Source organism: Gallinula chloropus (genome assembly GCF_964237585.1).
Source record: "Gallinula chloropus genome assembly, chromosome: 22".
NCBI classification, from domain to species: Eukaryota; Metazoa; Chordata; class Aves; order Gruiformes; family Rallidae; genus Gallinula; species Gallinula chloropus.
The window spans coordinates 5,616,407-5,643,704 of record NC_140107.1 but is presented as its reverse complement, the minus strand read 5'-3'; the positions used below and the strand labels follow the sequence as shown (position 1 = coordinate 5,643,704).

General features: G+C 56.8%; 1 protein-coding gene across 1 annotated transcript in view; it reads left to right on the top strand.

Moving 5' to 3' along the window:
• Positions 1-259: 259 nt before the first annotated feature.
• Positions 260-27,298, top strand: part of PTPRU (protein tyrosine phosphatase receptor type U) — a gene marked incomplete at both ends in the record, with an annotated part of 65,124 nt that continues 38,085 nt past the window's right edge. Inside the window, 5 exons of the mRNA XM_084274223.1 lie at positions 260-332; positions 17,727-17,855; positions 25,968-26,239; positions 26,332-26,413; positions 27,068-27,183. Of these exons, the coding sequence (XP_084130349.1) occupies positions 260-332; positions 17,727-17,855; positions 25,968-26,239; positions 26,332-26,413; positions 27,068-27,183 (672 nt within the window). The remainder of the gene's footprint in view (positions 333-17,726; positions 17,856-25,967; positions 26,240-26,331; positions 26,414-27,067; positions 27,184-27,298) is intronic.

The window sequence follows — 27,298 nt, the reverse complement described above, 5'->3', positions numbered from 1 at the left end:
CCGCCGGTCTGCCCGCGGTAGCGGCAGCGGCGGCGGTAACGGCGGCGGCGGCAGTGGGGCTCTCGCGGCGCTGACGTCAGGGCGGAGCGAGCCGCCGCCGCGCGGCCGCCGCTATTTGAGGCGCGGGGCGGGCGCGCGTGCCCCGCTGCGCCGCCGCGCCGGAACCGCGGGCCCGCAGGCGGCGGCGGCGGCGGCGGCCCCGGCCCCGCCGCCTCCCTCCCCCCCCCTCCCCCTTTTCCCCCCCCTCCCCGGCCGCACCATGCGAAGCGCCCGGGCGCTGCTGCTCGCCCTCGCCCTGCGGGTCTGCGCGCTGGACACCGAGACACCCGCCGGTGAGAGCCGGGGAGGGGGGTGGGGGGGGGCGCACCGGGGGAGGGGGTGGAGTGCTCGGGTTTTGGGGAGGTGGGGGGTTTGCGGGCTCGGGACCCCCGGCGGTGGGGCAAGGCGGGCTCCGTCGCTCCCCGGGTACGGCTGGTCCCGCCCCGTCCCGCTCGCCGGGGCTTCCGCGGGGCGAAGCGAGAGCGGCCGTCGAGTTCGGGACTCCGCTGGCCGGAGCTTCCCGGGGCGCTCCCAGCCCGCTGGCGGGCGGAGGGGCTCGGCTGCGCCCTCGGACCCCGTGTCTGCGCTACCGGGGCTGAGCCCGGCCGCTTCCCCTCCCTCCCCGGTGCCGGGGCCAGCTCCGTCCTCCCCTCCCGGGAAGGGAAAACTTCACCCCGGGGCGGCATCCGTGGGGGGAGCCCGGCCTGGGTTTCGCTCCTCGAGCGGCGAGGACGCACCGGGCATCGCCCGCCGCCGTCGGGAGCCCGAACCGGGGCTGAACTGGGCGGGGGAGACGGGACCCCGGTTAGTTACGTGCCGGCGCCGCTCGGCCCGGGGGCTGCCGGGGGTCTGGGGACCCTTCAGCGGGAACAGGTGGCGGCCGAGGCCGCTCTCGGGTTGCATCTTCCCCGCCGGTAACCGGAGTTTCACCGGAGCGCCGGCGGCTTCGCGATTTATCTCATTTCAACTTATTTTAATGGGTTTTTAAATTTTTTCCGCTTTTCCCCTCAACGCTTTAGGGTTAAAACCTGCTCCTCCCTCTCCCCCCCTCCCTCCTTCCCCAAAAGGACCGGGGTGCAGGGGGACCGCTTGCTCCCAACCCTTCTGGGAGGCAGGAGTGGGGTTTAGGTGCTGCGAAGAGGGTGAATTTGGGGCTCCCGTGGTGCTACATGGGGCTGGGAGCGCTTGTTTCTGCGGGGGAAACTGAGGCACGGGGGAAAGAGGAGGGAGCTGATGCTTTGCTCTGAGGGGACTCCAGTGCGGCAGCCCTTGGGTGCTGCTCGGTGCAGTGAGGTGTGTTTTTGCCTGGTTCTTCAGTTTTTTGCCTTTAAAATGGAGCGGCTCACCCGCACACAGCCCTTCTGTTGGTGCACTGATTTTTGTTTTAATGTTTTTTTTTGGGGGGACGGGGGGGGAGTAGTGGCCTCCTTCCAAAAAATAGGACGTCCAGCAGCGGTAGGCAAAATAAGGTTGACCCCTGCGGGGTGGGTGGGTGGGGGGGTACTGTGGGTGGGAGACATACAAAGCAGCTGATGGTTTCTACAGCTCATGTGAGGTAGAGGAGATTGAAGGGGGACGGTGGAATGGGCTGGAGGATGGGGCAGGGGGGTGGGGGGAAGCTGTGTGCTGGGGTGGGGGGAGCTGCTGATCTGTGCACAGAGCAGCCCCTGCTTTAGCGGGGAGAGAAGAGGGGGTAGGGAAACTGAGGCACGCAGCTGGTGAGGGGCTCAGTCTTCTGCCGGAGGAAGGGGTTTCCGCACACCCTACCCTCAGGTCAAAGAGGGGGGTCTTGGGCTCTGCTGTTCCCCCCGGTCCTGGGCTGGGTGCCTTTCTCTGATGGCTGCCACAGCTGAGCTGCAGCAGCAGCCTGTGAGGGGCTTGAGGAACGGTAGTGGGGACTTGGTGCGGCTGGTGGTGGAGCGGGGCTGGGGGCTTTGGGGAGAGGCTCTCCTTCCGAAGCAAACCCTTTCCCTGCCGTGGGCTTCCTTCCCTGCAAGATGGCATTTGTCAGGAGCAGGGTGGGTTCTGCTTGGGTGTAAATCAGGAGTGTGTTTACTCCGGTGTTTCCCTTCTGGAGGTGTGGAGCAGCCTCAGCTCCGCGGTGCAGCCGGAGGGGCTGGGTTTGGGCAGAGACGAGGGGTCTGTTTCCTCCTCTTGGGTCTCTGGCTCTTCCAGCTGCTTTTTTCCATGATTCCTGGTGTTTGTGTCCCTCGATGCGGCTCGGCCGGCTGCGGGGACCCTGCCTGGCTCATCCCTGCGGGGCTGTGCGGCAGGCGAGGCCGGTGAAAACACATCTGAGCTGCCCGCATGTGCTGCGGGGTCACCTGAGACCCCCAAAAACAGCCGTGGGGAGGACCAGCTGCTCGTGCCTGGGTATTTGGAAGATGGGAAAGGAATTTCTGCTCTGTTGCAGAGCCGGGGGGGGTAGCACAAGCCCTTCTGGGAGCAGGGACACGGAGGCACGGCGTGCCCGTGGCCCGCTGCCCTCTCTGAGCAGGTGGCTGAGCTGGGAGGGGAGCTGGGTGCCCCAGCTGCAGCCTCCCTGCTGGCTCGGGGTGCTCTCTGCTCCTTCCCGGAGCTCCCAAACTTTTGCAGTTGGCTGTGGTTTCACAGTGGCTGAGCTGTCGGTGTGTCTTCGCTGCAGAGGGAGCTGGGGTGGGGGGGGAATGGTTCTTCAAAGGCGCTTGCTGACCCTCCGAACCCAGCTGTCTCTTGCAGTGTTGGCTGGCTGTGATGGGGACGCATGAGCTGTCACCAGTGTGATTTGCCAGCCCTACCTTTCCTCTCTGGACTTTTTGGCAATAAACCAGAAGCCTTTCCCTTTGTGAAAGCCTCCGGCTGGGAGCAGGCTGGCGTGCTGGGCTCTGCAGGCTCAGCAATCCTCCCCCAACCCCATTTTTACCTTCCCTTGCTAGGGCAGGGTGCAGCTCTGCTCCTCGGTGCTGCACCCCTGCACCTTGACACTTCACCCGTAAGTTGCTCTCCAGATCTTTCGTGTGTGTCCCTGCTCTGAGCTTCCAGACTGTTTCCCAGCAGGGGGGACATGGACTGGGAACAGGGGTTGGGGACACGCTCCTGCAGCTGCCGGTGCTGCGTGGCACTCCTGCCGTAACTACGCGGAAGCTGTTGGTGTTTGGGTCTGGCTGCCTGTTAGTGCCAATCAAGGAAATCAAATATTTGCCTTTGGAGCCTCCGCTGAGTGCAGCTGGGGAGCCCCGGGCTGGGGCTGGTGGCATCTCCATTGGGACTGGTTTGGGGTGGTGGTTGCTGGTTGGGTTGGATGACCCCCTTTGCTAGAGGGCTGGGGCCATGGGAGGGGGCTGGGGCCACGGGAGGGTCCTGTCACCCCTGTGCAGGCTGGCAGGAGGTGGCACGGGTGACCCTGACCCCGCTGGTGGCTGTGTTGTTGTGGCTGAGTGAATGGGAACTGCTGAGCAGACGCTGTCCCCGGGGCTGGGATTGGGGTCGGGGAGCGGAACAAATCTGCCTGGCGTCCCCCAGCCGTTAACCGCTGCGGCTTCATCAGTGGGGGCACGGGGGGAGGGAGGGGGGATGCTCGGAGAGGGGGCAGAGGGATGCTGTTCGCATCCCGAGGTGGGGGTTAGGAGCAGAGGGCAGTCCCTGGGTGCTGCAGGGAGCCCCTTCTGCCGGTGCTGGGGGTGGGATCAGTGGTTTGTGCTCTCTGGGTGCTCGAGTGCCTGATCCTGCTCTTCCCAGTGCTCTGCCCAGTATTTATTTCCTCTGCCTACCTGCCCAGGGCATTCCCCCCCCTCTCCCCTCCTCCCACCCCACCTTGGCCAAGCACATACAACGTGTGAGGGTGTTACATCTCCCTTGTCGGCTTCTTTCAGGGCTTGGATTTCCCCCCCACCCCCGTCTGCTCTGCTCTGCCGGGAAGAGTTTCTCATGCTTGTTCCTATGTGTGTGTTTTTAATGCCCTGGGAGCACCATGGCCTTTCTCAGACACCCCTCCTGCTCCCAAACACTGCAACACCTCCCCCCCCCCCCGCCCCCCGCCCCAGGCTCCTGTGCTGGGATGCTCTGGAAAATCCCCCTTGGCTGATGTCCCGGGGTGGAGGTTTCCTGCTCCTGGAGCACAGTGTCTCTCACTGTCCGGGGGGGTGAAGCAGGATTTAGGGATGTTTCCAAGGGCTGTGTGTGCACTCCTGGATGGACGTGTCCCTCTGGCTCCGTATCCTCCGCAGAGGAGAGTGATGATGCCCCTGTGTGTGTCCCCAAGCTGTGCAGGGGTGCCTGCATGATTTTTGCCCTCCTCTCCTTGTTCCCAAACTCCTGTTGAATGTTTTTCCTCCGGGTGCTTGGACCTGCCCTGGTCTTGGGACCAGAGATCCTGGTGAGTCACCTCCTGGCCAGAGCCTCACATTTTTTCCCTTTGTTATCCAAACGAAGACAAACCAGCCCCATTCCAGCGTCGCTGGGAGCCTTCCCACAGCAAACCCAGCAGGATCCTGGTCCCCAGGGGAGCCAAGATGCCTCCTGGAAGACAAAGGCAGATGCTTGCTGGTGGCTTTGACCCCTGCTTTGGCAGTGACAACCTCCCTGCTGCCCGTTGGTGTTGGGTTTCTGCTGACTGCACCCAGGATGGAGCTTTTCCATCCCTCACAACGTGTTCCTTGGCCTGCTGAGAGCCCTGAGCACCCCGAAGCACCGGATAAAAATCATCTCCTGGCTGTGATCCCCTCCCTGGGGTCTGCTACTTGGCTTTCAGCAGTTGTGCAAGGGTTAAGCACGAGGGGCTGGCGAGGCAGAGGCAGGTAAATCCCTGCTGGGAGGTGGCAGAGAGCCTTATCGACGATGCAGTCCTGCCATCTGCCTGCTTAAACCTCCATAAATAAGCTTTTTCATAATCTATTATTAACATGCACTATAATTGTCTTATTAGACATGTCTGGGAACCTTTAGTTGCTGTGTGATTAAATGTCAGGACTCCCAAACCTCCTCTTCCCTCGGATGGTGCCTTGGGATTTGTTTTGTACCGTTCCTTGGATCCTGCTCTCCTGTTCCAGGCTGGGGACCCTTCCTCTGTTCTTGGGAAAACTGAGGCTTTGCCCTCTGGATGAGGAGGATTCCAAGCAATTAGTCCCCTAGAGCTAATTGTCTCCTCGTTGGCAGCCTTAAAATACACAAGTCCTGGAGGTGGAGGTTTTTCTTTCTGCTGCAGGTGGCCTGGCAGAAGCTGTGGCTCACTTGCCCTGTGCTGGGATGGATGTGGGTGGGTGATGGGGTGGGTGTCCTGGGGACATGGGACCTGCCCTTCCTTGCTGGGCGAAGGTCACCTCTGGGGAGGAGCAGGGCTGTGGAGCTGGGGGGACTTCCCTGGGTGTTTCCCAAGCTGTTTCCTTTCCAGGTGCTGGGAGCAGCAGCTTCTACACCCTCTGCCTGGATCAAAGTCCAAAGTCCAGCCCTGTTCCAGGTGCTGGGGAGCAAAGGCAGAGCTCCTTCCTGGGGTCACAGCCCTGTCCCCCTCACCTTCTGCAGGCACTGGAGGTGGGGGTCCTGTGTTGGGTGCCCTTGTGAGCTGCTTTTTGGTGCTGGGAGGTTAAGTCGGTGCTGTTCCTGCTCTTGCTCCAGCTCATCCCTGGCTGCTTTTGTGTTCCTCTGGGTCCTGCCTGGGCTGTCACAGCACCCGCTGCTGGTGGGGGGACAGGGGTCCCGGGGTGCCCCATGGGTTTCCTGCAGGCTTAAGGGGTCAGGCTTTGCACCCCACTCTTTTTCCAAGTTGGAAAGCAAATCCCAACGTGGACTGTGATGGCTGGATGCTCTGTGGGCCAGGATGGGGCCGTCCCCATCCTCCATCCCCTGCCAGACCCCCAGCCTAGGGGCTGATGCTTTGCTTGCTGCAGGGCAGCAGAGCTCCCCCCACTCCCCCCTTGCTATGGGCTGCATGGGGGGGTAGAGGGGCTGTTCCTGAGGTCAGCCAGCCATTGGGCTACCAGAGTGGCTGCTTGCTCTGAAGCAGGGGCAGGGCAGCAGTAGGAGTGCAGGGAGGGGTGATGCTCCTGTGGTTTGGGATTCAGTGGGGCCCTGTGCATCCCCCCCTCCTTGTTCCTGGCAGACTCACAGCTGGCAGGAGCCTCCTGGCTGCCTCTGGCCGTAAATCCGTTATTTCCTGCCCCTGAAGTGTCCCAGATGTTGGGGAGATGAGTGAGGGTGGGTCTTTGTGCCCCTCCTGTCCAGTGCTGGGCAGGGTGGGGGGGAAGATGTGTGTGCTTTTGGGCAGCCCTGTCCCTGATGGGGGAGCAGGGATGCCATGCTCTGGTGCACCCCACTGCCTGCAGCCCCCTCTGTTCCCCCAGAGGTGGGTTCTGACTGGGGTAGGGGCTGTGGGAAGCCCCCCATCACTGGCAGGGATGCAGCAGGAAGCGAAGCACCGCACCCTTGCTGCAGCTGGGGGGTGTGAATGTGTTGCAGCCAGAGCATCTCCGAGTGTTTCCTGTCATCCACTATTTTTGCTGGGTTGTTTTTGGGGGTTTGTTGGGGCTTTTTTTCTTGGTTTGGCTTGAAAAATATTGGAGGGCTGCCCGGAACAGGATGGTTGTGCTGGTGCAGACCTCCCTGAGGCTGCAGTCCTCCTTGGCTCTGTGGGGCTGGCAGAGGGTCTGTCACAACCTGTGCTGGGGCTGTGCTGGGTTTTGCCCCAGTTTGGCACCCACTGGGTGCTGGGAAGCCTCCCCCCCACCTCCCTGCCCCCTGGAAGCCCTAATAAACCAGTAAACAACTTTGAATTCCTGGACTCCTCATGTGGATCAGACCCTTCTTGACATCGTGAAGCCAATCAGGGCTGTGGCTGGGATGCAGTGAGATGCTCTGAGCTTTCCCAGGACAGGACGAGGGGACAAGGACGTGGGTGACCTGATGTGTCTTAACGAGGCTGCTGTCCCCATGGCTGCTCTTGGTGCCTGCAGATGACTCCAGGGATGAGCTGTGGCAGCCCCGGGTGTTGGTTTGAGCTGGTTTGCTGCTTCGTGCTGGACATCTTCAGCCTAATTAGCCCAGTTAGCCCAGCCGAGGAGTCCAGTGTGCTTCACCCACAACTGGACCATCAGCTGCCTGATAGGCCACGGGGAGGAGGATGTCACCAAGGCAAGTGGTGGCCAGTCTGGAAGAGGAGGTGACATGCCTGTGGCAGCCCAGCTGCTCCCCCTCTCTGGGGGTGGGGGGAACCTTGTCTTTGGGGTGCTGCCCCAGGGTCTGGCAGGAGATGGTGGAAATGACTCTTCCTCCCATGGGCTGGAGGGGATGGAGCATCGCAGCCACCTGCTTGTGGAGGTGAAGGCAGGGGGAGGGATGGACTGTGGACCAACTGCATGTCCTTGCTGGATGGATTTGGAGGTGTCTGTGGAGCTGCTGTGATTCTGGGGATGCTCTGCAGGGCTCCTCGGGGTGCAGCCCCTCCTGTCCCATGCTGCACAGCCATGGTGCCTCAGTTTCCCCAGTGAAGCCAACATGGTGGGAGGTTCAACAGCATCTCCAGGTGGATCTGCCCAAGGATGGTGTTCTCCTCTGAAGCCCTTTCCCTGCCACTTGCAACCCACCTATGGGGACAGGGACCCCCCCCCCACCCAGTTATGGGTCTTGCAACCCCCCAAACCCTGTGGCAGGGCAGGGGCATGTGAATACCCTGTGTCATTAGCAGGATGAGTGCTTTTCATGTGCCATCACTAGGTGCTGCCATGGAGTATCAGCCGAGGTGGGTGACCCCTGGTCACCCCCAGTACCTCCCAGTCCTGGCTGGGATGCTTTGCTCTCTCTGCTTGAGGTGGAGCAAGCCACAGAGGTGGATGCTGGAGCTTTCCAGCACAGTTTGGGGAAAGGACCCAGCTTGGGGGTGACTTTTGAAGCCCCCCAGTGCCTGTGCAGACTCTGGCCTCTCCCCACAGGGACCAGGATGCGATGGGGGGGGGGGTTGACTGATGCCTCGCTGGGTCTTTTCCAGAGGACTCTGCCCTTGTTGTTTATTTTGTTACTGTTTTTCTGCTTATTTTTCCCTGTTATTTCCCCCAGCTGTCTGCTGAGTGATAATGCCCCATCGATTTTTCTGCAGCCTCTTCCCTTTGATTATAACGATATCAAACTAAAGCAGTGCATCTCCGGGCTGGGCTGCTGCTCCTTTTATTAGTTGAACTTTTAATTTAGTAAATGACCCAGGCTTCCATCCAGGGACCTGCCTCTGCTCACCGTGCCCAGCTCTGAACGCTGCTTTTCCTTGTGAGGGGCCATCTCCTGAGGGTCCTGTGGGAGGAGGGATGTGGCTGGAGCAGGATGTGTGCAGGGATGGGGAGTGTGGTCAGCAGGTTGTGCTGTCAGAGCTGCTGCAAGGGCTCTGCCCACCCCTGTGCTCCAGCAATTTTTGTGGATGTTGCTGGGTAATTAATAGAATTCCAGAGTTTTTAGTGTCAGTGGAGAGCCCAGCCCTGGCGTGGGCTGAGGGATGCTGTGAGACAGCCTAGGGAGGGGATGGGGAGCAGGGTGGGAGCACCCTGCCTGGGTCAAACTGTTTGCCTGGAGCTAAGGGGGGGGTTGTGGGATGCCCCATCGTGGGTGGCTGTGGTGGAGAGGGGTGTGGGGTGCTTGTGGTGGGGTGGGGGCAAGGTGGTGATTGCATCCTGGTCTGCAGGAGTAGGAAAATTAGGAAGGAAATAGCAGGAGAAAGAGGCTTTGGGTGTCAAACAGGGGAGTGAGGGGGTTGTTGGGGGACTGGGGTCTGCTATGGTGAGAGCTGCTGTGGTGTGGGTGATGTTTTTGGGGGGCTGCAAGTGTCTTCCTTTCCCTGGAGCTGGATGGAGGGTCCTGAGCTTCCCCCCCCGTGGGGCATGTGGTGTGGGGGGGTGCTGTGGCCCAGGGGCTTGCTGAAAATCCAGCCCTGGTTTTGGGATGGGGGAGGGGTGGGGGTGGTGTCTCTGGGCTTGTGGGAAGGGTGAGGCAGGGGTGGAGGCAGGGGAATCCCCAGTGGAGTTGGTCAGAAGGAGTGCAGGGGCTTGGGGTACAGCCACAGGTTTGGGGAGCAGGTCCCTGCGTGGGAGTGACGAAGGAATTGGGATGCACGACCGTGGCTGCTGGTGCTGCCTCTGAATCCATCCTGTGCCCTGGCTGTCAGCCCTGAGTTCGTCTTGTGCCACTGGACTCAGGGTTTTGCTGCCAGGGATGTGGCTTCAAACCCATCTATGCACTGAGTCTGATGGGTCTCAGCAGCGTGGCAGCACCATGGTGGGGTGGGGGTGGGCACCTGCACGTGTTTCAGCTGAGTTTTTGTAGGGCCTATGAAAACAAAGCAGAGCTTCAAGCATCTTGCCAGGAAAAAAAAAGGGAAATTAACTTGGCTTTGCAGCCTGTGCTGCTGCTGCTGGAGGGAGGTATGAAAAGCAGTAAATGAACTGTTGAGCAGAGGCACCCATGGGCTCCTGGGATGCTGCATTCTCAGTGTGCTGACCCTGAGCACCATCTGTTGGTACCTGGTGCCTGGGGACCCTGGGAAGTCACCTGCCTGGTTAAAAGAGGTTTTTTGACTGGATGGGGCTGGGATGCTGGTGGAGACCCCCCCCAGGTGAGTTTGCTGGTGCTGCTGGTTGTTAGCCCAGCTGGGGGAGTAGATGGATACCTGAGCCAGCACTGGCTGGGGATGGCTGGCCCCACCTCAGGGACTGGTAGGTGGTGGGTTTTGGGGCTCAGTCAGATGCATCCCACCTCTTCTCCTGGCTGAAGTGTGGCTGGCTTGGTCCAGCATGCCCCTTGGAGCTATGGCACAGGCTCCCTGGGCATGGAGTGCTGTTTTATCCCCCCATGGGGGCTCCTGCCAGTGGCTGTACCCCCCAGCAGATCCCATCTGTCCCCCAGTTGGTAGCAGAGGGTTTAGCTGAGCCCACTCCTCCCCGGTGCTGGGAGCTGGCTCTGCAGTGATTGATGTACCCACGTCAGCTGCATCTCCACCTTTAAACCTCAGTGTCAATCTTCCCATGTTGCTTTTCCCAGCTCTAAGTGCAGCGTCGACCTGGGTTTCACATTGTGCTGAGATGTGTTCCTGCTCTGCCCTGACCTTCCTCCCTCCTCCTCTTCCTCTCACTCTTATTTGTCACAGGGGCTGGGGAGTGGATGCTGGGTACACTGGGACTGTGCAGCCCCATCGCTGGCTGGTTTTGCTGTACAAGGGCTGTTTGGTGATGCAAGTGGCTCTGTTCTCTGCCTGGAAAGGCCATAAATAACGTGTCTGAGCTGCCTCCCCAGCACCCTGCCTGTGCTGGCTCCTGTTCCATCTTGGGAGGGATAACCCACCTCTGTGTCCATCGCTGTGGAGAGGTGGTACCCAGAGGGTGCGAGGCTGCTGAGGGAGTCTGAGGGTTTCTCTCCATCTTTATATCTGCAGCTTGGGGTTGCTTTGGAGAAGTTGGTCTTCCCTGTGATTTCTGTAGCCATGGTTGGTCTCTGAGCCCACCAGAGCTGTGGCAATGCTGCTGCATCCTGGGGCAGCTGCTTTCCCTGCCTGAGCTTGTGCCAAAGGAGCATCTTGGTGTCCTGGGAGGTTCCCTGAAAGCAGAGTTTCACCCTTGGGTCTCTGAGTCCCATTTTCTTAGGGTCCATGGGACATGTTGCCTTCAGCAGAGCCATGGGGCCCTGATGGTAACAAATGAGCTGGGGGTGTGTGTGTGTGTGTGAAGGAAACAACCTTTTCTGTCTTTTTTTTTTTTCATTTTATTTTCATTTTCTCCCCTTTTTTTTACCTTTTTATTCCCCCCCAGAAGGTTCCAAGTGGCTTGGTGGCCTGGGAGCTGTAATTGCACAGCAAGCAATCGATGATGGCAGGACAGAGGTTTCCAAACGCCTGCCTTGTTTTTCTTCCTATGGAGTCAGCCCTGACTATGTTAATTAAGTGATGGTTAATTATTAAAGCACTTGCATTGCAGGTTAGTGGCCTCCTGGCTGGGGAGCTGGAGGGAGTTCCTGTGCTGCAGGACCTCTCCTAACGTGGGTATAAATAACGGAGGAATGATGCTGGTCCTTCCCCTGGGAGTGGTGCTGGCTGGATCTGGGTGCTGTGCATGGACAGCACCCATGTGGGGTGTTAGATACACCCATCTGTGGGGCTGAAACCTCATGGCTTGTGCCCCACAGCATCGCTGGGGTGTTGCAGTGCCCAGCTGCATCTGCATCAGGCTGATGTGGCACCCAAGGGGGCTCATCCCCTGTCCCTGGGAGCTGCTTTGGAGCGTGGCAGAGAAGGACAGCTGTGTTTCACAGCTGGATACACACCAGGCAAGGACTCTGGCAAGATCAATTAATTACTCTTTGGTTTTAAATGTACCTTCATAAGGTGGGTGATGCTCAGCACATATGGTCCTTGCACAAGCATGAGCCAGCCCTGAGGCATTACAAACCCTTCAGACTTCATTTATCCTCACTGGTACTTGTTCCCCCCCCAGGCTGGGGATATCCAGAATGAATCCACACCTCCCAGTTCCCCCCATGTGCTGCAGGAGGTTTAACACCTGCAGTAAACCCACAAGTGTGTAATGGGAGGGGGGAGAGAAAATCATATTTTATGTCTTCTGTAGTTGCTGGTAGATGGATATTGTTCTCCTAGTCCTGCACTTTCCAAACACTGAGGTTATCAGGCATAAGTGACTTATTATGCAAATCCTCTGTCTTAATATCTGGCTGCTCTCTCCCTGGAATTGCATTGGCTAAACCCCATGCGTTATTGGAGCTGCTAATGTTTACACATTAGCTCTTTTGGCTAATATACAAGGCTTCAAGTTGCAAATTGATGTTTCTTACAGCTGAGCAAATTATTTTTCTATTAAATGCAATATTTAAAATGATTTGGAGAAGCAAAACAAACTACTGGCAAGAATTTTAATGGAGCTGCTTTCCATATTCTTCTAATCAGCTTTTATCAGGGCCAGGAAATCGGTGAAGTTTTTGTAAGTGTTTCTATTTCTCAGAAGTGGGGAACAGTGAGGAGCAGGGAAGGTGTTACTGTCATCTCTGGGTGTAACACAGGTAGCCATTCCCAGGTGCCTGGTGCACTTGTGCCCTGGGCCCTTTCACAGAATCACAGGGGTTGGAAGGGACCTCCAGAGCCCATGGGGTCCAACCCATTGCCCAAGCAGGGTCCCTAGGACAGGGCACACAGGTCGGTGTCCAGATGGGGCTGGAATCTCTCCAGAGAAGGAGACTCCACATCCCCTGGGCAGCCTGTCCCAGGGCTCCCTCACCAGGAAGAAGTTCTTCCCCAGATTAGTGTGGAACTCCCTGTGTTCCAACTTGAGGCCATGGCCCCTTGTCCTGTCCCCACAGACACTGAGAAGAGGCTGCCCATGTCCCCCTCTGTCCCACCCTTCAGCTATTGATAACCATTGATCAGATCCTCCCTTAGTCTTCTTGTCTCCAGGCTGAACAGCCCCAGCTCACTCAGCCTTTCCTCCCAGGGGAGATGCTCCAGGCCCTTCATCATCTTCGTTTGAGTGTGTGAAGTGCAGCTTTGGAGGGGGGTGTTAGAATTAACTCCCCCTTGCTTCCCAGGAGAGATGATCCCACTGCTGAGACCCACACACTGGGGTGTTTGTGCTTGGCTGGGTGTTGGCAGCAGAGCCACTCACATGATGGTTGGGTCTCCATTAGCATCAGATGCTGGGATGCTCCAGCCTGGGACTCACTTTGTGTCTTGGTTTTCTTCCTGAGCTGTATCCCTGGGTGCTCCACCCCCCAAAAAATACCCCCCAGACCTCTGTATAGCATTACCTCCCCCAAGGAATCCCAACCCCTTGCAGATAGAACTGGAGTTTCCGATCCTTTATCCATTAATAGCCTCAACCGGGAGCCTGCGGTGTGGTACGTACGAGATCTTGCTGGTTAATAAGTGTATCTAATTTTAGATGAATTGCAGTGTGTGTTCCCGCTCCCCTGTGTCTGCTGGTGCCTGGAGGAAAACACCTCCCAGCATTTCCTTCCCAGGGCACGTTCCCGTAGGAGCCTGCAGAGGAAACTGCCTTGAAATAGCAGCTGGGATCTGGGAGGTGGGAGGGTGGCTCAGCTCCGGGGAGGGTGCTGGGAAGGGTGGCATCTCGCTGGCATCTGATGGAGTAGGGCCAGGACAATCCCAGAAAACCCTTTGTCCATAGGCTTTCTCCTGGAGGGTGATGCTGGTTGCTGCTGGGGCTATGGGACTGTGTTGAATCACTTGTGTGCCTCAGTTTCCCTGTTGGCAGCAGAGGCGCTGACCACTTACCCTGTGTCAAGAACTTTATCCTTCAGTGTAGTAAAAGGGTCAATGTGCTGAAGGGAGGTGTTGGGTGATGGGCTGGGAGACTCTGTGTAGCTTCCAGCTTGGTCCCTATTCCTGCCACCCCTGAGCAGAGCCTGGCTCCTTCCTCCTGACTCTCACTCTTTACATGTCTATAGACATTGATGAGGCCACTCCTCAGTCTCTTCCAGCCTAAAGAGGCCCAGCTCCCTCAGCCTGTCCTCACAAGGAAGGTGTTCCACTCCATCACCTTGGTGCCCTGTGCTTGGGCTCTTTCAAGGAGTTCTGTGTCCTTCTTGAGCTCCTCAGCCCAGAACTGTACACAATATTCCAGAGCAGAGCGGAGGGGGAGAAGGACCTTTCTTGACCACCTCCCTTCTAATACCCCCCCAGGATGCCATTGCCCTTCTTAGCCATGAGGGCACAGTGCTGGCTCATGGTCACCCTGCTGTCCCCCAGGACCCCCAGCTCCCATTTCCCTGTGCTGCTCTCCAACAGGCCAGTCCCCAACCTATACTGGTACCATCAGTTGGCTTTGCTTCATCTGAGACTGGGAGTCCTGCTCACCCACCCTGGGTTTCATAGTGCTGGGCAGCCTATCCTTGCTAAATTTGGGATACAACCCCACTTCTTCCTAAAGCTTTGCCACTTTTAGGTGTGCTTTCATCTAGCACCCCCATTGGATGTGGGGTCTGCACAGGGTTGTGTCTTCTCTTGGGATGCAGGACTGTGCAGTCCCATCAGGGATGGTGCTGAGCTGCCCTTTAACATGGGACTCTTTCCAAGGCTGCCCAGTAAAAGAAAGAGGAGCCTGTGGAGCGTGTCCCACGGTGCAGGAGGTTAAACAGCAAAGGTTTAAGTGTGTAATTAACTTTGAAGCCAGAGGAGTGCAGGCTGGGCGGATGAAAGAGCACGGGGTGGGCTGGTGGGCAGGCAGCCACGGTCCTCCGTGGCCATGGAGATTTAATTAGGCACCATCCATTGTACTTGGTTTGGTCTTTCTTTTCTTCCCTCTTCTTCCTGAGCCCTTCGTTCTTCCTCTTCTCCTCTCCCTGCCTTTCTTCCTCTTCATCCCTGGGTATCCCGGAGGGATGCTGAGCAGCAGCAGTACCAGTCTGCTCCATGAATCCAATAAGCCAACTTTCTCTTTACTTTAAAAAAAGAAAGTCAATCTGCTTGAACCCCAATATTAGCTTTCACCCCCTGCCCGGCCATGCCCCAATGCTGGCACCAGTACCCAGGGGTGATGAGCACTGGTACCAGTCCCCATGCAAATTCCTCATGCCATCTTTCTCTTTCCTTTTTTAAAAAAATATTGGGAACGTTGGTCTGCCTGGTGTTTAACCCCCATGTCAGTGCTTCCCCCCCTCAATTCTCCCCTTGGTCTGGGTGTACTGGGGAGGGGAGGGGGCTTCACACTGCACTGCCCCGGGTGTCTCACGGGGACTGTCTCCTCCTTGGCATGAGTGTGTTGGGGCAGGCTCTGTGTGGGGGGTTTGGTGACTTTGGGGTGTTGAAGCATCGTCTGGAAGGCATCGTGTGTTCTCCCCCAGGACCAGACTGTCACGCCCCCGGCAGTATTTTTAGCTACTCTTGCAGTTGGAATCTCACCTCCTCCCGCACTCGCTGCCTGGAGCTGCTGTTACCCTGGGCTGGAGCCAGCACAGGGGCTGGGGGCTCCTTATTTCCCACCCATGATTCTTTTTTTAGGGAGCATCCAGACCTGGGGTGATCCAGCCAGCTCCCACAGTCCTTATCCCTCTGCCGTGAGCCCTTGGCACGGTATCCCCATCCCTGTGGCTGTGGGTGGCTGTTTTGGGGTGCAGTCTCCCTGCCCTCCTTCCAAACCCTGTGAAACCTTGAGCTTTTTTTGGGAAGCAGCTGAGTTTCCCCCAGTGAATTTCCATGGCTGCTGGGACACCCCCCAGCCACCCCCCTCCCCAGAGCTGGGATATTGCTCTTTAATTGCTCAGATATTAATTTTTATGCTCCTATTTATCTTGTGATGGGGATGGAGAAGGAGCCGGAGGTTGTTGAGCTTCTCTCCAGCCTTACCCTTGGATGCCAAAAGCATCCTGTAGCTGATGGAAACCAAGGCTCTGCAAACCCCTTCTTGTTTTTAACCTCCTGTATACAAATCACAGACAAATTTGCTGGTGAGATGGAGCGGTGGGTCGGGCCACCTTCATTTTGGGCTGTGGATGGCGGGGAGGAAGAAGTGTGGGGGGGAAACGGATGGGAGGAAAGACTCGCCTGGGGAAAAGCCATAACAATAAACCTGTCTGAGGAGGGAGATGGATGGGCTCGGCCAGCTGTGCCTCTGCCAGCAAAATATCCACTTCACCTAATTGCATTTTAAGCTTCTGGAGTCTGGGCATCGTCTCGCAGGTGGCCGAGGAGCCAGCTTAGGGGTGATGGAGCAGTGGGGAAACTGAGGCACGGGGGACCTGGTGGTGCTGGGGATGTAGCTGTAGATGCAGCCAGGGAGCAGGTTACCTTAGCAGCAGGGAATAGTTTATTGGGGGGAGCAGGAATCACATTTCCCTGGGAAACAGGGCTCTGCCAGCCTGCACTGCTGTTACCTCCGCTCTCATTTCTCAGACATAAAACACCCAGCCCAAACCCCAGTGCGAAGAACCAATTTCTCCCTCCCAGAATATCCCATTGCAGCAGATCTTGGAAAGAAACACTTGGGCTTTTGTGGGTTTTTTTATTTTTTTAAGTCACTTGGCACTTAGTTTCTGACACTGTTTTATTTTTGGGGGAAAAAAAAAAAAAGTATATATATATTTTTTTCTTTTCCTTTCCTTCCTGGAAAATTTTGCCAGATTGGTGCTTTCTCTCTCTCTCTCTCTCTCTCTCTCCCATTAGGAAGAGCAGCAAAGTTTCAGCCTCTTTAAAAATCCGACATGTCTTGTGGCAAGAGAGCCAGGGATAGGGGGGTCTGTGGTGTGGGGGCACATCTGCACTTGGGCTGGGCAGACGCTCCATTTTGGGAAGGATTTTAAGGAAGCTGTGAGGTCTCTGTGCCTCTGGGTGTGTGAATAGGAGAGAATTTGCTTTTTATTTAAAAACAAAGAAGTTTCTTGTGGTTCTGGGCTGGGGGGGACACCCCATCTTGCTGATGGAGCTGGAGCCTGCCCTTGTGCTTTGAAAAAGTGGGTGTAACGTGGAGGGGAAAAGCTCTAGATATGCCAAAAGAGTTGGGAATTGTAATTTTCTGGGTATCTTCCAGGCTTTTTTTTTCCCCCAGTGTTTGGACTTGTGTTTGTATGGGCAATGCAGCTGAGCATCCCCTGGCACAGGGAAGCACAACCCACGCCGGCAGCAGCGAGGCCGGGAGCTGTCAAATTCCTGGGCAACAGTGGGAATTGCTGATGTAATTTGGGGATAAAATAGGGGGGGGAAACCCAAAACCCACCCCCAACCCAGAAGAAATAATCCCCTGGCCCAGCTCCACTCTTGTGTGGGTCCATCAGGGGATATTCACCGCCATTCGCTCTGCTTGCTCAGGGCTTTCTTAATGTGCTGGCCCTCGTCAGCCCAGGGGCTCCTGTTAATTAGCGCTGGTGCCCTGGTCCCGCTGGAATCCGGGGGTTTAATGGAACAATAGGTCAGTGTTAACAAAACCGAGCAGCCCCATGGGCAAAAGGAGGCAGCCCTTGAGCTCTCTGTTGGGCTGAATGGGGGGTGGGGGTGGCTGGATGTGGGGTGGGGGAGCTGGCTGGTGTCTGGGTGCTGGGGACAAATGGCCTCTTGGTGTTTAGTTCAGTTCTCCATCCTCAGCTGAGCACCTTGTGTACCAGGGAGGGGGGCTGTGGGGCTTTTGGCTTTGCTCTTTGCAAAGGATGAAAAATAAAGACCCCTCACAACCCCCCTTTCCGCCCTCCAAAGAGAAATAAAAGGGCACAGAAGTGGCAGCCCGCAGCTTGTGGGGGGGTCAGTGATGCATTTGTAGGGGTGTGACTGCTGCAGGTTGTTGGTGGTCCTGGCTGAGCCCTGCTGCTGTTGGGGTGGGTGATGGACAGACCCCCAAGAGCTCAGGGACACATCCTGTGTGGGATGGGGCTGAGCTCAGAGCAGGGATTTTGCCAGGAGCCCCTGGGGATTGTGAATCCTTATGTGATTCTGTGGTCAAGTGCCTGTTTATTGGGGGAAACCCAAAGCAAGGCTGGGGGCTGCATCCTGCTCCTGTGGCTGACCACCTCCCTGGGAGCTGAGACCCGCCAGCTCATTTCACTTGTGGGGGAACTGATGGGGGATGAGCAACAGACCCTTGCTTGTGAGTGCGTGTGGGGGGATCTGGGGTCCCTCCATGGTTTGTGGGGTGCAGCAGACCCACCACAGGGTTTTTGGGGTAGGGCCCAGCTGCTCTGTGGGCTCTCAGTGGGGGCTGACAGTCTCTCTTTCTCTCTCTCTCTCTTTGCAGCTGGCTGCACCTTTGAGGAGGACAGTGACCCGAACCAGTGTGAGTACAGCCAGGGTGAGGACGATGACTTCGGGTGGGAGCTCATCCGCAGCTATATGATGCCACATCTGACAGCCGACCTGCCTCACGGTGAGTCCCAGCCCCCAGCGGGATCCCGCTTGTCATCCCCCCCTTGCCTGTATCCCCTGGCACCTCCACCCCTCCTCCTACCCCAGAGCTGGGCTGTGTGACTCATTCTGGTTTAATCCCCTCAGTGTTTTAGGTTTGATTTGTTCTTGGTTGTGTGAGGAGGGTGCTCCTGTGCCTGCCGGCAAGGTGTGATGAGCTGCGTCGGTTCTCAGCACAGCTGGATGCTGTGTGGCCCTGGGGAAGGTGTTGCTTGGAGATGGGGGATCCTGGACCCCACTGCTGTGTGAGGGACATCAAGGGCTCTGGGTGCTGCTGAGCCTGGTGTCACTGCCTTGGGAGGGGGCTAACCCCATGGAACCCCAACCCACCCTGTGGCAGGAGGAACCAGCGAACACTCCAAGGGTGCATTTTTGGGGCAGAAAGCCAAGATTTCCAGCTTTTTTTTTCTGCGTGTGACCCCTACCATCACAGCATCCACTGCCCTCAGTCCTGTCCCTGGGCTGGCTGGGTTGTGGGGTGGGGGGGATGTCCCCTCTGCCCTGGCATGTCCCTGCCCGCAGCAGCTCGGGCGGATTTCCATGCTTCCTGCGGGTCTTGGCAGCATCTCCAGCGATGCCAAATTCTCCATCTGCCACCCAGCGCGACATCTGCAGCCGCCGCCAGCCAGGATGCACCCGGATCCCCTCGGAAAGGGGCACCTTTTGGAGCTGCTTTCCCTGCCCGGGCTCTGCAGCTGCCGCCTGCTTCTTCCTCCCTGGCACGTCAGCTCGTGCTGCTTTTGCAGATCTGGGTCTTGGGAGAAATTTCCATCTCTGGGACGTGTAGAAAAGGGGGGGGGAAAAGGGTATTTCTGGCTCTTGTGAGTGCAGGGAGAGACGTGCGGCTCGAAGTCGGAGGCGTATCTGAAGCCTCAGGGGCTGCAAGGAAGAAAATACAAATAGATTCTATTCTTTTTTTTTAAGAACCTCATTGTTTTTAAGTTGTTCTTTCATTTCTGGGTCCAAGTCCTTGCTCTGATTTCTGGGCTGGAGGGGAGTGCAGCCAGCTGGGGAGCTTCCCCCCCCTCCCACAGGGATGGTGTGGGCACTGTGCCTGGGTGATGCTCAGGGGCTCTGCTTGCTCCCAGCTTTGGGCTGTGCCCTACTTTGATTTATCCCTGTACCCCTTATCTCCAAGAACAGCGCTGGGCTTGAGATGCTCCTTGTTTTCCTGGACTGCTGGATGTCCATCATGTCCTGCCCAACCTGGAGATCAGGTCCTGTGCTGGACATGGGCAGAGGGAGGAGATAGCTGGTTTGGAGTTTGATAATAAAAATGACTTTTTTTATTAAAACATTAACTGTTCTATAGAAAACTCTTTACTGCTCCACCAGTCTGCCTCCAGCTGTTTATCTCACGCTGTCTTCGTGCTGAGGCTTAATTTAGCTTTCCCCCTCTGCTAATCCTCCTCCTCCTCTACCTTCTCACCGCCTTTTCCTTCCTTTCCCGGCCCCGCTGCCGCATCCCGGGCATGGTGAGGGCAAGACAATCCTTAGCCTGGCTCTAGGACTGCTGACAGGTCCCTGCTCTCCTTTGATGATTTTCTAGATAATTGTTTTCAACTGAACTACCCTAATTTGTGTCTTGCCTGGGCTGCAGGGGGGTGTGTGGGGTGGTTTCCTGGGGCAATGAGGAGGGAAGCGGAGCTGGAGATCGAGGTGGCTTGTGATGGAGGGTCTTCAACCTGTAATTAGTTGAGTTTTCTGCTCGGTTTTCAGCTGTCCATTTAAAATCTGCAGTGAACTGCCCGAGTTTAAAGCCAGGGGGCTGAGGGGGGAGGGTGGATTGGGGCTTTTCTCCGCTCGTGGCTGAGTGAGGTGGGGGCTCAGAGTTCTAGGAAGTAAAATGAATGTGAAGTTTAAGAAATAAAACCCCAGAGTTGATGGGGAAGTGGATGCTGCTGCCCCAGGTGGGATGCTCTGAGGCTGAGTTGTCAGCATGGAGCATCTCAGGGGCCAGCCGCTGGGGAGGGCATTCGATGCCGATTGGCGGTGACACCCAACGGTGTCCCAATAGCCAGGGGTTCCCCTAATACCCTCCTGTTTTCTTCACTGGCATGCAGGTAGACACTGTTTGCTTGTGGTCCCTACGGATACAGGGACCCCACTTTTGTGTAGTTCCCCCCCCAGCGTGCATGGGGAGCTGTGCATGAGGCTCCTCTGCCTGTATCACTGTGGCTCTTGGTCCCCCCGCCCACAGCTCGGTGCATGCTGAGTATTTCACCGTGCTGGGGCTCCTCCAGGGAGCACTTTCCAAAGGAGCCTCGTGGTCTCAGATTAAAATGAATTTTTATTGGAGATGGGCCAGTTTCAAGGAGCGTAGGATTTATTGGAGCGGATGCTGGCTGCTGGCCACCCGCCTCCTGCCTTCGCATCCTTCTTTCTTCTTGCTTTCTGTGTCTGGTTCGGGGTTGTTTTCCCTCTCTCCCCATCTCAACTTCTCTCCTTCTCACCTACAGACGGTGGCCGTGTCTCTCCTGGGGATGGGTGGCACATTGCAATGGGGGTGCTTTGGTTTTAGCTCTTCAGAGGAGTGGTTGCAGGGAGTAAGCCAGGCTTGAGGCTGCACTGTCACTGTGTCTGCACCAAAATAACTCTTCCCTGGATGTTTTGGGTGTGTTTTCCTCCTGCTCTCCCCTGAGCATCGCCTCTGCGTGCCAGGCTGGTCCATACCTACCTTCAGGCTCTCTGATATCTCTTCTTCCAAGCAGCCCTGTGGTTTTGGAGCTGGGGAGAGGAGGGATAGTGTGTGCTGTGGTGTTGCTGGGCAGACCTGGGGCGTGTGGGATTTGGCTGGATCCCAGAGCCCTTAGAGGAGAAGGTGGCCCAACAGGCAGGGAGGGGACTGGGGAGTGACATCAGGCTGGTCTCTTGAGCTCGTGGGGCAGAACACAACTTGAGGTTAATTAATGAACATAAAAATGAAGTGTGGTGTTTGCATTAAGTCCTGTATGAATTTGGGGCAGGTCCAGGATGGAGCACTGGGTAGAGCATGGGTCAGGTCCCTGTCCTCACCCCCCCCAGAGATGTGGGTTGATGATTAGAGGAAGATACCAAGGACTGGATGCCCTTGGCTGGCCCTGTGTGGAGCCAGGAGTTGCACTCAATGATCCTTATGGGTCCCTTCCAACTCAAGAGATCCTAGGGCTCTATGACAAGGATGCTCTGTGGAGCTCTGGATGTCCCTGGGAGATGTGCAGGCACCTCTTCTGTCACTGGCTGAATTCATGTGTGGAAGTTCAAATGGGATGAAGTGGGTTGGGGGGAAATGGTGGCAAAACCTCCCCTGGGAGGCTATGCACCCTCCTGTCCTGGGGGCTGGGGAACCTGGGCTCCCCAACTCTGCACTCAAAACTGCTGACACATCATTTTGTGGGTGTTTTCTCTTGAATGGCTTTTCCCCCTAGGTTTTCCTTACAAACTCAATGACAAACCCTTCATGAATAGGAGTTTCTCTTCTCCTCTTGGCTCTTCCCTCAGTGCATGGAGCTGCCATCATGCTCCTCATCTGACTGTGTTGGGGGGGTGACAGAGCCCTTGTCCCACCCCAGTGAGCTCCATGTCCCTCCATCCCCTCTGAGGACTTGCTCCTCCAGCTGACAGCTCCAGCACCGCTTCCCAACCAGCTCCAGCTGCGCATCCATAAAATCCCCTTGAGAAATGAGGCTTGATTTTTGACTCTTGGGCAGAGCTGAGTAATTCCCCTGAGGATCCTGTGGTGGGCTCATCTTCCCCAGGAGATGCTTGGTAGAGAAATGGGGAGTGGGTACCCGATTCCTGGGTGAGCTCTGATGTGTTGGGAAGATCCAGTGTAGGAGGAGGAACTGTCGGGCTTCATCTTCTGAAGTGATTTCCTTGCAGCTCAGACCTGGTCCCCTGGCACCTCTCTGCTGGCAGTGCCGCCCTCTGCCTGTCATCCTGCCTGCCTTTTGCTGCCTTTTAATACCTCCTGCATTTATTTTTATTTATTTTTTTATTTATTTTTATCCCTTGGTGGTTTTGTAGGAGGAAAAACCTCAGTGAGAAGGGGGGGTGGGGAAGGGTTCTTCCCCCTCCTTTCTGGGCTGTTTGGGGTTTTTCCTAAAGGGATGCAGGCAGCATCCTGCAGGATCCTTGGGTAGGGCAGGATCTTGGGGAGAGCTGTGGGGGAGCAGGGCTCCAACATAAAGCCAAGGAGAAAATTCTTGAGAGCTTGTTGCTCTTATTCACAGCCAAGGTTATTGGGAATGGGGGGTGCTGAGTTGTCATCCGAGACCTGATTGAATCCCAAGGAACAGAGGTGGCCAGCGGGGACAAGGAGGGGATTGTCCCTCTCTGCTTTGCCCTCCTGAGGCCCCATCTGGAGTCCTGTGGCCAGAGCTGGGGGCACCTCATTGCAGCCTTCCAGTCCCTGAAGGGAGCAGAGAAACAGGAGGGGAATCAGCTTGTTAAAGGGTGGATAATGGCAGGACAAGGGAATGGAGTGAAGCTGAAGCAGGGAAGGGTGAGATGAGATATTAGGGGGAAGTTCTTTCCAGAGAGAGTGGTGAGGGGCTGGAACAGGCTGCCCAGAGAGGGGGTGGGTGCCCCATCCCTGGGGGTGTTCAAGGCCAGGTTGGATGGGGCCCTGGGCAACCTGGTGTAGCTCCAGGCCTGGAGGTTGGTGTCCCTGCCTGTGGCAGGGGGTTGGAGCTCTGTGATCCTTGGGGTCCCTTCCAACCCAGACCGTTCTATGATTCAATGATCCCACAAATGGGAAAATCCAGCTGGAGAACCCTGTGTGAGGACTCTGCTGGGATGGACACGAGGCTTTTTTCTGTGCATAGGCCCTCCAGGTTTATTTTATAGCTCAAACCTCATCCTCAACTTTCACGTAACAAATTGATGGCTTTTCCTTAGGGAAAATTGCTGGGAAGTTGTTTCTCTTTTCATTTGTTTGACTGAAATATTATCTGGTGCTTTTTGAGTCTCTTCCCTTTCTCTGCTGAGTGTTTGGCCTCATCCCCAACAACTTCCCTAAAAATGGGATGAAATTCTATTCCTGGGGCCAAGCTGGTGGGGTTGGGGAGGGGGGTGACACATGGAGGGGCTGACTCGTTAGTCATGGTGGTGAAGTCAGGAGGGACAGCTCACCTGCACCAGATCTCAGTTGAAACTGCCCTTAAATTGAGGATCAGAGGGAGGATGTAACAAGCAGGGCATGGTACCCATGCACACCTGAATCACCTCCTTGGGTTTGAAGTCTGGACCAGGGGATGCTCCAGGGCTGTTTCTGTTGCTCCCACTTCATGGGAGGTTTGGAAATGATTCTTTTTTTCCCCTGCTATTACTTTAGGAACAGATTTTTGCTGAGTAACACCAAGATATGGACAGGGCTCCAAAATAACCCTCATTGTGCTGATGTGCTGCTGGCAGTGGTCCTGCCTGTCTGTGTGTGTCAGCTCCAGTGCTGGGATGTAGCAGGACTGGGACATCCCTTCCTCCTATCCTCACCTCTGGCTTTGCTGGCAGGAATTAAGCCAAGCTTTCAAACCTGGCCTGGGGCTGTGTGCATCGCTCTTGCTGCAGCTCTGCTCTGCCCAGGGCTGGGAAAGCTGCTGGGTCCTGGTGGAAACTGAGCACCCAGTGGTATAGGGGGTCAGGGAAGGGGGGTCTTTGGCAGAGTGGTGGAGAACAAGTGGAAGGGGTTGGGTGAACCCCCAACGCCTTGCTGTGTCACTGTGGGTGGGGGGAGTGGGGGCTGTGCATTTCCCCCAAGAAGCATCCCCCCAAGCTGTCTGACAGCATCCCAGCTGGATTGCAAGAAGGGAAGAGCAGGTTGGTGGTGGAACAGTGTCCCATGGGGGGTGGGTGGTAGCAGTGTGTGGGTTGTTGTCACCATGTTGTCCCCCTTTGTTACCAGCTGGCTGCCCTGCAGCTCCCTGGGTGCAAGTGTGGCAGGGGGAGCACCCAGACAGAGATGTGCTGCCGTTTTGTTGGGGTGCATTTGAAAAACCCCTAAAAAAGTGAAAAAGAAAAGTATGCTCTGCAAAAAAAACCCCTGTGTCAGGGGCTGTCGAGGGAGTTTGTAACCCCTAGCCACCTCTTGTCTGTCCTGGGGGATGCTCCAGTGCAGGGTAGAGCACCCCAACACAGGGACAAGTACTTCATCTGCATTGAACCCCCCCTCCCCTGGGCTTGAAGCTGGGACCAGTCAGTTATGGGGGAGGAAGATATAATTAACCTGCTTTTTCTGATGCAGTAATATTGGGAAGAAAATTAAGGTGGGAAGATGGCACACGGGGGAAGCCCTGCCAGATGAGGGATGCTCGGGTGGATTGCCACCCATTCGTGTCCCTGGTCTCAGATGACCTTAATCCACATCCTTTGTCCTTTAAAATAACTTGGCAGTGGCTTGGTTTTGATCTTGGTCCCTTTATTTTGGTCCTGTGGTATTTTGTTTGCGAAGGGAGAGCAGGAAGAAGGGTCGGTGTTTACTAGAGCCTGGTGGATTGATGGGGCAGAGGTGGCTTTTGAGAGATGTCCCCTGGCACAGCCTGGGTGCTGTTGGCTCTCAGAGTCATCTGGCCCAAATGGAGCCAATCTCGTTAGTACAGGAATAATTTTGCTGGGGGAAATAAAAGAGGAAAATTAGAACAAGAGGAGGAGGAATAAAGCCAGGGCACCTTCCCCTCTGTCTGCGACATGTGCCTGTGCCTGGGTTTGAGGAAATAAATTGCTGGCACTTTATTTCCCCCTGAATTACCTGCCTGTGGGGCCAGGAGCAGCGGGCAGCCACCCGGGTCTGATGTGCTGAAAATGTTGTTGTTTTGTGGTTTCTTTCTGCTGCCCCATCTCCTGTCTCTGAAGGATGTGCTGGAGGCTGAACTGTGGCGTGGTACCCAGTGCTGCATCCCCCAGCTGATGCTGGGACCCCCCTGGTGGGGGTTGGAGTCCCCCTTTACATTTTGGGGTCACCCCAGGCACAGCTCCCAATATCTGGGGGGGAGGGGGGCAGATAGATGGCCCCCACCATCCCCCTTCATTAGGCTTTTCTTGGTGCCCACCTGCTGGGAGCCAATGGGAGGAAAACATGTGAATTTGTTTAAATTAACTGGCAGTGAAAGCTGTTAATAATTAAGCACCTACTGTCGGGAAAACAATGGTAGACTTGAGTAAATGGCCTGGCTTTGTTACTTACAGCTTCTGCTCCTGTTAAATGGAAGGGACATTAATAATCCCCTCTCCTCTGGTGACCAGGAGGGTTTGGTGGGGCAGCCTCCCATCACCACAGGAGTGGTGTCCCAGCACCACAGCGGTGCTGGATGGCTTTGGGAGCTGCTGTATCCCCCCTCCCACCACTGGTCTGCCTGGGGTAGAGCATGCAGGGCAGGGAAGGATGTTGGTGTTGGGATCCCTGTGGGATGTTTGTTCTGTCTGCCCCCTAAGTATGGCTTTGGGGTTGCACTGGGGTGAGCATCGGGCCTCTGGGTTCCTTGGTGGGGATTTTGGGTGATGGGAGGTGGGGTCTGGCAGCTGCTGGTGGTGGGGCCAGGTGGGGAGCTGCTATCCTGGCATCCAGGGCCGCTGCTCATTAAGCTGACGAGAGCTTTTCCCCCCTGTGAGCGCCTGCTGAGCACAGTTTAAACTCTGCAACAACTGCACAGTAAATGATAGGAGGTGATGGGAATGGAGATGAAGCGGCTGGGGCCCGGCTGGGGAGGGCAGTATTGACTCAGCCAAAGCTGAAAGGAAACCAGGGGGAGGGTTTCCAGGGGCATCAAAGCCACCACTGACCCCAGTGTCCTGGGGGAGCAGCTTACCCTTGGATGCAGTGGGTCTGATCCTTCCCTCCTTGTCCAGTGGCCCAGTCCTGTGTTGGTGTCCTGCTGCTGTCCAAATAGGTGTCTGTCCAATGCTGACTCCATCCCTGGCCCCTGTCCCACATGTTCCCCCCCATATCAGTACCCAGCAGGACCCCAGCATCATTCCTGGGCCGTGCACACCTTTGCAATCCCTCATCCTCCCCCTGCTCCATCCCTGCTAGCGAAGCTCAGGAGATGCAGAACAGAGGGGTTATTCCATGCCGTCCCCCTCTTTCTCCATCCCACCACAGGCTCCTACTTGATGGTGAACTCCTCGCAGCACGCCCCGGGCCAGAAAGCTCACCTGCTTTTCCAGGCGCTGAGTGAGAATGACACCCACTGCCTCCAGTTCAGCTATTTCATGTACAGCCGGGATGGCCACAGCCCCGGCACCCTCAGCGCCTACGTCCGGGTGACGGGGGGCCCAGTGGGCAGCGCTGTCTGGAATGCCTCCGGCTCCCACGGCCGCCAATGGCACCAGGCAGAGCTGGCTGTCAGCTTGTTCTGGCCCAATGAGTACCAGGTGAGTCCCACAGACACCCCCCCACCCCTCCTCACATGAGCTGGATCCCCCCTGCCCCCGGCGGTGGGTGACCCCTCTGTTTGGTGCTGCAGGTCCTCTTCGAGGCGGTGGTGTCCAACGAGCGCAGGGGTTATCTTGGCTTGGATGACATTTTGCTCTTGAATTATCCGTGCTGTGAGTATTGGGGATGGGGCCTGAGAGCTGAAGGGGAAAAGGGGGGTGGTGGGTGCTGCTGAGCTGGAATTTGGAGCTGGTACCTGATGGGATGGTCCCAGGGGAGCTGATGGACTCACACTGTGGTGCAGCCTGGAAGCACCTGAGTGTCCCATCACCTGGAGCAGTGGAGCTCCATCCCCCAGGTACTGCTGGGGTTCTGTTCTCCATCTCCACCACTGAGTGTTTATAAAACCTTGCAGAAGTGGGGACTGAGCACCCCCATTGAGAGGGGTTATACCTGGGCTGTGGAGGGGGGAACCTGAAATCCCAAGGTGTCCCAACACATCAGCTGTTGGGCTTCACCCCCTACTTCTTCCAGGGTCAGGGAGGGGGTTAGAGATCTGCCCCTCTATCAACCCCACAGCCTGCATCTAGCAACAGCACTGTGGGATTCCCGGACACTGCTGGTTGTACTGGGACAAATCCCAGACTCTGGGTTCAGCATCCCGTGCTGGTTCTTCACTGGGGTTGCTGGGGAGGGATCCCAGCTGGACTGCGAGGGTGGAGACGAGCCCATCCAGAGCTCGGCTCCAACCCCAGCATCCCAGCTGGGTTTTTGGGCTGGGGGGGGAGGATTTTTGCAGCAGTACCAACACTTGCATCCCTCGGCAGCCAAAGCACCTCACTTCTCCCGCCTGGGCGACGTGGAGGTCAACGCGGGGCAGAACGCCACCTTCCAGTGCGTGGCTGCTGGCAAGGCTGCTGAGGCCGAGCGCTTCCTCATGCAGGTGAGTATCTGTGCTGTTAACCCCCTGCATCCCTCCTGCAACCCCCCCCTGTGCCTTCCTTTTGGGAGAAGACACCTCTGGGCAGGAGGGGAGGGCGAGCCCCTGTGCCCCATCT